General features: G+C 38.0%; 1 protein-coding gene across 1 annotated transcript in view; it reads right to left on the reverse strand.

Moving 5' to 3' along the window:
• The window catches only part of DERA (deoxyribose-phosphate aldolase (putative)), a 43,735-nt gene extending 32,524 nt beyond the window's left edge, over nucleotides 1-11,211 (reverse strand). The window contains 5 exon segments of the mRNA XM_010011939.1: nucleotides 4,362-4,496; nucleotides 5,755-5,850; nucleotides 7,486-7,633; nucleotides 10,991-11,094; nucleotides 11,097-11,211. Coding sequence (XP_010010241.1) covers nucleotides 4,362-4,496; nucleotides 5,755-5,850; nucleotides 7,486-7,633; nucleotides 10,991-11,094; nucleotides 11,097-11,211 — 598 coding nt within the window.
• Nucleotides 11,212-13,024: the final 1,813 nt, after the last annotated feature.

The following is a 13,024-nucleotide window of genomic DNA, read 5'->3' on the forward strand; positions in this document are numbered from 1 at the left end:
AAAAGAAACAAACCCCAAAGCAAGCAAACCCTTATAGAATATATTTGGAGCCAGATGCTCACTGATGTAGTCTGTACTAGCTCCACTGACTTAGATGTTAAAACAGATGTGACATAAGAACTTTAGATCTGCTTTTACTGGATGCATTTATAGAAATCAGAAAAATCAGATTTTATAGGAAAAAAGATACTTTCATAGCTGTAGTTTTTATTTCACTGTCATAAAATATAAATGTCGGAAGGTGTTCTTTTTGTGGTTTTCCTAAAATTGTAACTATTCAGTACATTATATTGATTTTAGCAGCTATTAAATACATCAAATAAAACGTTCCTCCCCCTGAACATTTCTCAAGCAAACATGCCTGACAATTACTGCTGGCTATAATCTGCCCTAGACTGTCTAGATGTCTATATGGTCTTTTGCTTTGGTCTGATACATTTGTACTAAGAATTACAAAATAAAGGGGATAATCCATATCTCCTACAAAGGAAATGCAAATATTATGGGGAAAGAAAACCCCACAGCTTAAAGTTTTATGAAACAGCTCTTCTCCAAAAATGTGGTGATAAAAACATTTCCTTTTTTTTTTTTTTTTTTTTAAATGCATCTTATTTGCTGTTTTTATCTAGTCAGTCACATTGACTGATGTTAAGGGTAAGAAACAGAGACAAGGAGGGAAGATGTTTCAATTTCTGTTAGACCAAAAGATCAAGGTAATCATGATGGGAAACTGGAAAATGAGCTGGAGTCCCTTCTGTCTTGCATGTTAATGGCAGGTTTGTTAACAAAATGACAAGCACGAGGCTATCAGCACAACACGACTCTTTCAGTTCTACTCTCAGTCACATATGTGCAACTCCAGGCTCCAGTGATTCCCATGAAACTGAAAACAGAGCTTGGCTTCAGGAATCTGAGCTACTGCTGACAATATAAGACAGAAATTGTGCAACTAGACTTTGAGATCCCACGTCAGCTTGCACACCTAGAAAATGGTAAATCCAGCTACAGTATTTCTGAACAACATGTGGAGTCTTTTCCAAGACTCTGGAGTGGGGAATGTATGTTCTCTGTGCTGTTTATAAAGTATGTAGCACAAAAGGGGGCCCCAATCCCTGAACAAAGCTTCTCAGCTCTCATTTGAATAATTACTAACAGAACTGAAAGGCAGCTTTCATAATGAGGTTATACCTACTGTATTTCATGGATGCAGTCATGTTCAAACACCTTGGAATATACTGGTGTACTTCCCTTATTTTGTAGGAAAATTCAACTGACAAAGAGGAAATGATGGGTTAACAATACCTCTGAAGCTGGTGACATTGCAGTATGTCCAGGTGTTCGCTAAAAGCTATGGAAACAGAATTAACATTACAGCACCCCAGACAGCTTCAGAAGGTACAGCAACTCCAACATATTCACTGATTACAGAGGAAAAAAATAAAAATAAATCCAGTTTTTGTTTGTCAAATTCACCTGTGTTCATCATTCTTTATATACAGGCTCCACATTCTGTTCCTTAAGACAATATCCACATTCTTTGCCTAAAGACAGTATCTAAATTTTGATTTTTAAGCTTAATCCATACTTCGTCAAGTGATACAAGACAATGGTTGAGTAAACTGTTGTAAAGTAGTATTGCTTTAAAAGCTAATAGGTTGTAAAAGGTATGTAAGTTCACTAACTTATATCCCATTTAATGTTATGTTCCAGTGTAATTTAGTGTCCAATAAAACTGCTTTCATGTTCAACACTTTTAAAAAGATCTTACCAATTACTTCATAAAGATCTAGAAAACATATTCTGAGTGTCATAAAGAGCTCCAACAATATTTAAGGACTGCTTTAAAATAACTTGACATAATTGGACAGACACTAAAATATTTAATAACCAAACAAGCCTTTGAAACAAATCACAAAGCAACACTATTATATCATGGTGACCCCAACTATTGCACAGGCTAGAAGAAAAGCTAAAAATATATGAATGGTAAAATAAAGCACTCTACCACATACATATTTTTGTCAATAACTCCTGACATTGTGAAGACAGGCAACATGAGAAAATAACAATAAAAATATGTTAGTGTTATAAGCATAAGCAGAGGTTCTGTCATAACTGCAAGGCAGCTCTAGTTGATGAAGCACCTTCAACACAGGCACAGTTACTGGACTAGAATTTTCAATCTTATGTAATACAGGGACTTCTTCATCCCTTCTTCTAGCTTCCTAGAACACTCTTTATACATTGTTGTGTATCACATCTAATCATTAGCTAGAGATGGAAACCTGCATGTTCATACAGATAACATACACCTATTGAAAGCTAAGCAGGAATTCAGAATACTAGATTTTTATCAAAATGTTCGGATCACCTACTGAAGTAATTTTTTTTTTTTTGGATAGGCAGATTAAATATAATTTTTCACCCTGTAGCATCATGGCATGTAAATTCTGCTCCTGAGGTAGCTTTTTTCAAGACCATGTAAATATGTGCCCAACACAGATTTGCATTCATGAATCAACTTTCAGAAAACATTTGGAAATAATTTCAATTCTGCCCTCAGTAAAAAAAAAAAAAATAAATAAACTAACCATTGCTAAAAAAAGGACAGCTTTCAACCTTGTCATGACTTCAGCTCTGCATCAAAGAATATGCATTCCAAATCAAAAGTCATCCCTAATTTACTTATTTAGTAAGGTGACAGCTTTATACTACATCCATCTTTGCTATGTCTGTGTATTCCTCTCCTGTAATTTGTGATCACAAAACCCAATTCATTTCCCATAGAGAAAAACCTAACAATGTACGTCCAGATCATTTCAGTCACCAGTACAAGCTTTCTCTCTGAATCTAGCCTTGTATTCCACCTCTGAGTCCCTCTTCATGTAATCCTGGGCAATAAAACCTCAAGCCTGCATTTGCAATTGCTTACATGCACTAACTTTCTGATATCTCTCTATGCAACTTGCACTTAACAGTCGTTTGCACCATGAAGTCTGAAGCATAGCAACCACAGTTAATGCCAGAAATTGCTACAAAACAGACTTCTTCAGGCACAATTGGAAGTTGCTGCTCATGTCCACTTCAGTGGTCTTTTTTTAGTCTTAGTGACAGATCACTGATTCTGCTCACCTTGTATCCAAGACCAATACATGTTCCCAGCAAAGCACAGCTCCTGGAGGGAGTAGCTGATTTGTAGGCAACAGTGTAAATGCCAACAAAGTTATACTGCAGGAAGGTGTATGTATAGTCTTGCCGCCAGCTGGTACAGAACCAACATTCTGTCTTATTTAAAACCACTCAATCATCCTGTCTCCACATTACAGCAATTTCTGAGGCCATACCTGAATATAAAATAGCCACTCTGAAAGAAACAAATGTCTGCAACAATGTCAAGAAGTCAAATATTTGTAAAGCTGCATATACCCAAGAGCAAAGGTGGAGACGGTAAGAACTACAAAAGAGAACAAGGTATGGAAGTGGAAACCAGAGTAGCAGTCCTGAAGAAACAGATGCAGAAACATGTGGGGTTTTTTGTTCAGTTCTAACTGCTAATTGAAGGAAGACCAAAATCAGAAAATATGATCTGTTACCATGATAATTCTATTTCCTTAACCAAACTCAGGTACGAGGGATTCTTTATGAAGTCTTCCAGGCAAACAGGCTATTATGCACTACATTATACAACTAAAGGAAAATTCATTCCAAGACAATGATGTGTTTACCTTCACATGGAGATTAGTTATAGGAACATTGTCAGCACTTAAGGCAAACCATTCACAGTACATTAAGGAGGCAATTAGAGCAAAAACCATCTTCAGCATTATTGTTCTTACTAATTAGTAGTAGTCTACAGACACAAGAACATCAATAATAATACGAACAGTCAATTTGTATCCTCAACTTTCACGAAAAAGAAAACAACTAAAATACATATTTTTGTTAAGAACTGAAACATGTACATTTAACGAGCTATCATCTACATTAGTCGTCCCTTGGGGGTTTTAACAAAACTGTTCAAATAATTAGACATTCACTTCTATTTCATTTGCTATTTTTTTTTTAATCCTGTAAACAAAATACTCTGAAGGCATAGAAGGAAATAGCCCCTAATTTTCAAAACAAAGCAATTCTGCATGCCCAGTCTGACGGCACTTGTAACAGCATTCTTTTAAAAAACGCAACCATTCTTCATAAATTAAATAGTTTTTATATAGCTCAGTGTCCCAGATTACCAATTACTTTTAAGGGAGGAACAGAATTTTTCAAGAACCAATATGGAGACTTGGGAAGAGACAAAGACAGAGCTTGTATATGCAGATACAGACTTTTAGGTTCCTTGCCAAAGGGTAGGTACTTACCTTCCCACTGGCCAGTCAGCACCAGAGTCCTGCTAATGACAATGTCAATCTCTCTAGCACCATATTGCACAGCCAGCTTTATTTCAGCCAGTTTGATTTCTAGAGGAGTTTGTCCAGATGGAAACCCAGCAGCCACTAGCAAAAAGGGGGATGCAGGTAGAGGAAAGAAAACGTTTTATAAACTGACCATAAAATTGCATATACCTCTAATACACCAAAGAGTTTAAAAGTTGTTTTATTTTTTTATCCATAACATGATTCAAAAATCTAAAGGCATATCATCCTATCCTCTCTTCATCCACAAGAAGCATTAGCTATTTCCTCAAGAATCAAGCAAGATACTAAGTCCAGCAAGATACTAAGTGCATCTTGCAAAAACATCTCTTCCACATGCCTTAATATTTTCCAAAGCAGCCTACATAAGAAAGTATGATATCTATTGCTTCCAGCAGAATTGAACAAACAATGAGTGAGCTCACAGATGAAGCAATACATACATTTTTAATTCTTTCCCATTATTTTACGCAGTATTTCAAGCTAAATTCTAGTAACACGTTTAACAGCTAAAACATAACAAAAATTACTTTCGATGAGGTCTACTTCAGATTGTTTATGATGTTTAAGTAAAAAACCCAAAGGTAACTTTGGAAATGGAAAAAATAATGGCTTTTTCAAGATCCTTTTTATCTCTACAAATAAATGCATTTAGTACATATTTTTTCCTCTACACAACAATGAAACAACAACAAAAACCCCCACACATGGATCTTCACATTGAACACCAGATCTAACTTCAAAGTTAGCTCTTGCTTTGCGCAAGAGGTTGGAACAGATGACATCCAGAGCACCCTTCCAACCTGTATAATTCTTTGATTCTACTTCTTGCTTATTGTAGATTCAGGACTTGTCTCTCTTGTGTGGCGAGTGGAGAAGAGCTGGCAGGGGGAAGTGAGCAAGCAGCTGTGTGGTGCTTAGCTGGCAGCTGGGGTTAAACCATGACACAGGATTATACTTGAAAGCTAAACAATTGGTAGGGAAAAAAGAAGAAAAAAAAGTGTATTGGAACTTCTAAAGTTCATACTGCATCGCTGTTGTTTACTTAGTGCCTACTGTTACTTTGTCCTGCACACAATCTCAATTTCTTCTATTTGGGTGAGGAAAGTACTAATATATCTTAAGGACCTCTTTGAAGAGCTTCCAGCAAAACAGACTTTGCATTCCTGATAAGCTTGAAGGAAAACAAAAGAAGCAAATTCTCCCCTCCATTCCCTTCCTTCCACCAGCCACCTTTCCACCTTACACTCTGAAACAAAAGCAAGTTCAAATTGCTGGATCTTTCTACCTATGTTACAGCATCAACACATTTAATAGGATATTTTCAAATCAAGCTTACCTGAAGCTACTGGTATGTTACAGCCAGCAGCCTTTAGGGCATTAACAGCATCGGTGACTCTTGCGGGATACACACAAACCGCTCCGACAGTAATACCTGCAAAAGCTACAGTTCACTTCTTCATATTTAATTTCCACCTTCTCAAGTGCAATCATATTACGAGCATGTGTGCATTGTTCTCACCTCCCACTTCTGCATTCTCACACACATCTTAAGGACCTGCACTAGAGATGTCTGCTATATTGCTCAAACAGCTCAGGTAATTTTCCATATTGTTACCTCCTTCATGTTCCTTCACCTGACCCTGGAAGCAAGTTTGCATTAGCAGGAGTTAAAATGCCAAGATTTTTATCGACAGATTCACTGTTTAATGCCAACACGTACTGTTAAGGCACGCTTAATCAGAAATTTACTGCAAGAGAAACCACACTGCCAAGCTCTTTCCTTACTTGTTGAGCCAGACTAAGCCCAGCAGCAACTGAGCAGTCTTTATGTTAATGTAGTCCTACTCCTATTCTCTCAAAGTCTCAGATAATTGGCCTCATATTTAATACTTCATCTGTCTGAAGAGTCCATAAATCAAAGTTCTAAAGTAAGACTAATCTTTAGTATTTTATGTCTATGGCTTAAACCCGGAGGCCTGATTTCCCTTTGGTTCTACATTATATGAGTTCAATCAGTGGGCCAATGCCCAAGTAAAACTGAAATATTTCAATAGTAAAAGTATGCCCCAAATGTCACTGGGATTTTCTTTCTGTTAGATCACCATAATATCAATATGACAGGACAAAAGTCAAATGGTATTCACTGATACATCAGTGATTACATCTGGAAAAATTCAGAAACACTGCTCAGCTATAAAGAGATTTTATTTATAGTTATATTGACAGTCTCAATTTGCTCCAAAATTTTACTGTCGTCAGCCTTGGGTGTAACACTGGGACTTGAGATGGAGCCTCCTTGAGTAATGTCAATGAAAGTTTTATCACTAGTCTTTAAGGACTGTCTTCCACCCCTCCAACTCTGTTGACTTCAACTCTGGGAACCCTGTGTGTGTACGTATGTGTATGTGACATGCACACAACCGCATACACTGATTACAGGACTAATTCCTTAAAGCAGACCAGACTGCGAAGATGTCTCCTAAGTTAACTACTGAAACAAGCAGATAATGTATTCTGAAGGAAAAGTAAGATGCTTAGGACTGTGGGATGCATCTTTTTGACAGGCAAAGTGGCAGGCTCAGTAGTTACAGAAATAGCAGCTAAGCATGAAATCCAAAGGACTTGTACGAACACTCTCCCCTTCTCCATTTTACTAAGGACATCAGCAGATTAACAGAATACTCAATTAGTTTCACCTTAGTGCAGTTATTAAAAGACATACACTGAGGTTACACGCTTGCAGCTTCCACATCGAACTTGCTCACTAGGTATCAAACTTACATGCTCCACTTTGGTTGCCAAACCAAGAATGGATTTTTTTTCTCCCTATATTCTTATATTAATTCAAAGGAATAGATGTTTAGTAGTTAGAACTTAAGACAGTTGCTTTGAATAAGACCATATAGAACCTAGTTTGTTCTCTCAGGACAATTAGTTCTGCAGTGCTCCCTACCATAACTGCTTCCATTATAGGAAGAAGAGTAATTTTTACCCCTTTCTGCAAACTGAATAATGAGGAAATGTAGACATTTTCTCTACAAAATACACACAACGAAAACTACCATACCTTTATCATGCATGTCCAAGGCTTTCAGCAGATCCTCTCTGATGGGATGTTTTGCTTTAAAACACAGTCTGCGAACACTTGAAGGAGTATCATCGCCTGAGAGAGTGGTAAGATCTATGCAGGTGACAGCTTTCAGCAGCCAGGCAGCCTACAAAGGGAGTGAAGAAAGGAATATAGTATTTCAGTTTATGCTTCCAAAACCAAACTGACTTAGAAGATGCAGGAATCAGAAGCCTGGATCTCACCTTAAGAACGAGGAAACATATGGGATATAACATAGAGGATACGCAAAGCATGGTTTATGACAGACAGGGCTGGCAGATATTTGTTCATGTCTTGCACAGTATCTAATCCTAGAGAAAGGATTTGGAATCAGAAGTCCATTCTCTCAGAATCAAAGGCTCAAACTCCAAGTTTTGGTGCAAATACTAACTACCAAATGGGACTCTATAAGAATCAGACAAACATTTTTATCAGGATAAAAAGCATCTTGTTTCAAATTTAATTCTGTAAGACAAAGATAAAAACATCACCTGTGTGAGGAACCTCACTGTTACAGCATGCTCCATTCTATAAACAATGTCTGTGTCTTTAAGGCTTGTATGCACAACAAATTATATATGTGCTTCAGGAGGCACACAGGTTTGCAATTGCCAGTAACCAGATGAGTCTACACATCATCAATTTGCACACTTGCACGTCTGCATGCTTCTCCTGCTGTGAGAGTGAAACATTGAATCAGTAGGGGGTAAGAATCCAGACTTCTTAAAACTTAGGGTCTAGACTCCAGATGTTTCCACTTTCTTTTGTGTGAATAGGACATAAAAAACATCTGTAATTATTGGGGGGGGGGCTGGGGGAGGAAGTAAGCACTGTTTAGATGAAAATGCTATAGAATCTTGCTGAATAAAAATTGAGCTTAAGACATTACTTTGAACTATTCGTTGAAGGTCTTCCAGCGAATTCTCATTTACAGCAATGGCTTCGCAAAAAGCTGACATCTCTTAGTGGGCACATGTTCAGCAAGGGGAGAGTTTGCAATGGCAAAGTCCATAAAGCTCTTCTCTGACTGCTCTCTGACACAATTTTTCAGTATAGGCAGCAAAACTTGTTTCTGCACGGGGGTATTACTCTGCAAACCTTAAGTGGCTGGCCAGCCTACAAACCTTTCACACTTCACTGACAGGAGTCTCCCTTCTGAACTTGCAGTAAATGTTAGACTGAAAGCTGCTTTGGGGTGACTGAATGAAGTAATGAACCGTTACTGGCCTCTGTTAGTCAAAGCCTGACTGCTTGGTTCTAACTGATTCCTACTTTTACTCTATAAATCCTTCAAAAAGGGTTTTCATGTTAAATGGGTTTTAGTTTCTTTTACTTGGATTTTATCTTTCCTTCATGGGAATTTCTGTCTCATCTCTTACGACATGAATCATAAAGTCGTGGAGGCAGATGTAGTCAAGGAGTTCCAAGAACTGGTATGAACTTCATTTTTTTAAAAAAGGGTTTCTCAGATGTGTATTTGGAAATGGGCTTCAAAATTTGAATCTGTGGAGCTGCTTAACCTCAAGCATGTAAAGGTTCAAAACCACCCCTGTAAAATAAACAGCACATTACCATCCTGCAATGACAGTGTTCAAATAAAGGAGTGATGCTTCTGGCATTCTTCAAAGTAAAACCTTACTTGAGTAGCTCAGTATCAGTGTTACTATACAGGAGATTGGAGAAGCATGAGTAATAATTAAACATTTGTCCTACAGCCATGTTGAGGGAGTGACACTAAATCTCTTCCCAACAATTCTTTGCAATCAAAGCCTGTGGATCTCTGTGTCTTTGTTCTTTATATAGTCAAATATTTGGTCAAATCAGCAGACTTACTTTTTACATTGCTGCACCTGCAGTATCTGAAGATAGCCAAGATTATTGGAACACCCTCTGGATTTTCTCACTGACACCATTTCCCAACCCAAAGCCTGAACTTGGTATCAAGTGACCTTTTCATACATAAGAAACTTCAGAAATGTTGAGCTGGTGTCTAACTTTCCCCAGTTTATATCCATTTTTTATTTAATCATAACATTCAAAGCCCAAATTTTCAGAATCATGTTAACAGGTAGGAAGGTTTTTTTCCTATCACCTTCCAGTAGGATCTTACAGCTACATCAGATTACCCCCAACTGTCATCTGCAAGATCTGTACTCATTGTGAACGCAGCTTCAGCCACCATAAAATGGCTGCCCAACACACTAAGCTCAGGATGCCAACTGTTTTGAAGAGCATTTTTAAGAATTATGGTATAGCTAAATGATTCTTGCTTTATTCTCTTACATTTCACTGTTATGACTGATCCTTCATTGTCCCCTTCCTCCAGCTCCCAGGTTTTCAGTTACCGTTGCAAGTAAATGACTTATTTAGCATGCAGAAGGGAGGAATCACGCATATTTGCTTGCAGAACAGCTGTTTGGTGAATGAGGAATCAATTTGTCCTTTGGACAAGGGCTGAGATCTCACTGGGACCTCCCGGTCTGCTGCATGGCTTTTTTCAGACCTTGCCCTTGGTTGAAAGCTGCCAAAGCATTCGTGACATCCTGCAGCCAGCTCTGCTTGCCATTCCCCGTCCTGTCCTGACACTGGGGCAGCGGAAGCCAGCACATGGCCATGCCTCACCTACTCTGCTTTGCAGAAGGCAGTAGCTTATGTTGCTGATCTTACGGCTTTGCATTAAGAGTCTCATGTACAAACCAGAGAAACCAAAATGCACACCAGGCTAGTGTCTGTCAATTCTGCCAGGAGAGCAGCAATCAGCAGAGGTTGAGGGTAACTGCTAAGACGGCCTGAACACGTGCGTCAATGAATACAAGGCAGCCTTGAAAAAAAGTTCATTTGCACCACTGGGTTTAGCAATAGTTTATGTGAACCTATTTTATATTAGATAGAAAATAAGCAATCATTTACCTTATCTGAGGAGTTGAGAAGTCAGCCCCTTTAACGGTAGTAGGCTCTTCCCCCCCACCCAGCCCTGAATGCCATAGCCTGTCAGGATTTTTGAGTTTTAGGTAAGAACTAGTTAAGAAAAGAAATCACACATGTTGGGGATGTTTAAGTAAAGAAAAATCATCCAGGTAGGTCAAACTTGACAGCGACCATGATCATATCTCCCAGCTTTAAAATTAAAAAATAAGAAGTCAGCATGCAGAGAAGTCTGTCTGGGAAACAGAATAAATGTGGTAGGATAGTAATATACAATTTAATCCACTCATGAATAAAGATGACTTAAATTCATTTGCGGTTTTGCCACTCATGAGTTATAAGGTTTTTAACTTGTTTGGATAAATGCATCAGCTTATTCCATCCCACTATCATCAAATACAAATTATTAAAATAAGACATGGACAAGCACATCTTTTAAGTTTACATGTATCTTGGAAAAAATTCAATATTGCAGCCTGGAGAGGCAGAGTGACTGCTTTAAAAATACAGGAACAGAATGCATAAAAAGAGCACTTACTTGCCAATTACCTTTCACAGTTCTCCATTTTTTAATTTGTTCTGCATGCCTCACAACTTCAGGTCGATTCACATGCACTTTTGAGATCCAGCCAAGTTCTGGAGTGGGAAAAGAAAAAAAAGCTGTATCTATTTCTGCATCCTTTTTAATATATGGTGTGGGACTTCAGTAGAAAGTTGCAACTTGGTTTGGACTCTCTGAAGAGCATGTTGTGCTTTCATGTCCTTTAAAGGGCTTGAGTACTTACCACTCATTCAAGACACCATAATAGCATTAACTTCTGTTAGGGTATTATCTGTGAACTGGATGTTTCACACAGCATGTTTTGTTTGCCGTTACAACTGAATTAACTTACTGCTGATGAGAGAGACTACGCTGCAGTCTTGAACTGTGAAGTTTTTTTATACATGTAGCATATTGAAAAAACAAACAAACAAACAAACAAACAAAATCTACAAAACAGCTTTCTGCCATTGCTTGATGATTTACTTCTGGATTCCAGAATATGGTAACATTTATTCAGTCCTTTGCTCGTCTGGTGGCACCCAGGATGCAACAGCAATTTTGTGTGGGTGAATGCTTGTTTACAGGAACTGTAACCCACATGGTCACCAAAACCTCTGGGCAGACCCTTGCATAACAAAGCACTTGGGTTTTACTGTCTAGAGCTAATTTTACTGAATCTGCTACTAGAGCCTACCTGGAAAAACTGCAAGTTTCCAAAAGCACTGAATTCCTGGGCAGCATACCTGCCTAGAAGCTGCTGAGATGCATGCCTGCCTGAGAAGTGCCCACCTTGCCAAGCACTCCAGAGGACTCAGTGCAACATGCTACATGTGTGAATTCCTTGAAGTGCCCATTGCAGCAGCCTGGCTCACAATTTCAATGAGCTTCGGTATCTATAAACAACCACCAGATCCAGAGACAAGCTGATGCCCAACGTTTACTAAATAATGAAACTGTCTAAAAACAGAAGGGACATAAAGGGTAACTGATGGGTAAAGAAGAATTCAGGGTCCAGGCTCCTAAATCTTTAAAGTTCTGCTTAGTATGATAAACCAAAGGTGTTATTTTGAATGTTAATGAACAAAAACTGCTCACAGAAGTACACATGAAAAAGAGATCAGAGTATCTTTAAAACCCCTCATGTCCCAAAACATAATTCTTCTAAATACTAATCATATAAGCAATCCATTAAAATACTCTGAACAACATCAACAATCATTAACTGCCAATCATGAGCAAATCACCACCATCAATCATCAAGTATCATCATCAGTTAACATCAGTATATGGACAAGGGCTCAGATAGTAAGAGATAATAATTCTGGGTGACTTAATTTATTAAGAACATCTCATCTGTATGAGTCTTCTGCACTACTGTATTAAACTTGCATTTCCCTCAATCATGTTGACTAAAAAGGTTTAAAACATTAAGGGGGGGAAAAATCTGATAGCCAAAATCATTAATTTTGTGCAGAAATCTTATCCTATTTTTTTTCTTCATACTTTATATTTTTAATAGCCAAAAAAAGTGCAGAACTAATATACTAGCTGAAGTTTGTGTAAATACAAGCTTGTTTTCCTAACTAGACTTACAAAAAGCTCTGGAGAAACCAATTTAGGGTAAAGATGACTCAATGGAAATGCAGGACAAAGGAATGAAACAGCCAAACGAGACCTTGCTCTGAGCACTCTAAGCCACCTTACCCCCCCTTCCCTATTACAACGTACCAGTAGTTAAATGAGCGGTACCTACAAAGTCAAAATGTTGGGCAAAATCAGAAAAAGTAAATCTAAGAATGAATTTCAAAGGAATCCTGATGAATTTAAGGATTTCTTTAGCATTGCTTCAGCTTCACCCCACTGTATGGTGACAAAGAAAAGGAGGAGCTTGCAAAGTCACAAACCAGTCGAACAACAAACTCTCATTACTTCTCTCCGCTTTCATAGCCACATGCTTATCCATTCTGCCCCAAAAGCAAGAAGCTCAACTGACATGTAGAAAGAAGGTGAGAAAAGCTATTGCTACAA

The sequence above is a fragment of the Nestor notabilis genome, unplaced genomic scaffold, assembly GCF_000696875.1.
Source record: "Nestor notabilis isolate BGI_N333 unplaced genomic scaffold, ASM69687v1 scaffold2093, whole genome shotgun sequence".
Lineage (NCBI taxonomy): Eukaryota > Metazoa > Chordata > Aves > Psittaciformes > Psittacidae > Nestor > Nestor notabilis.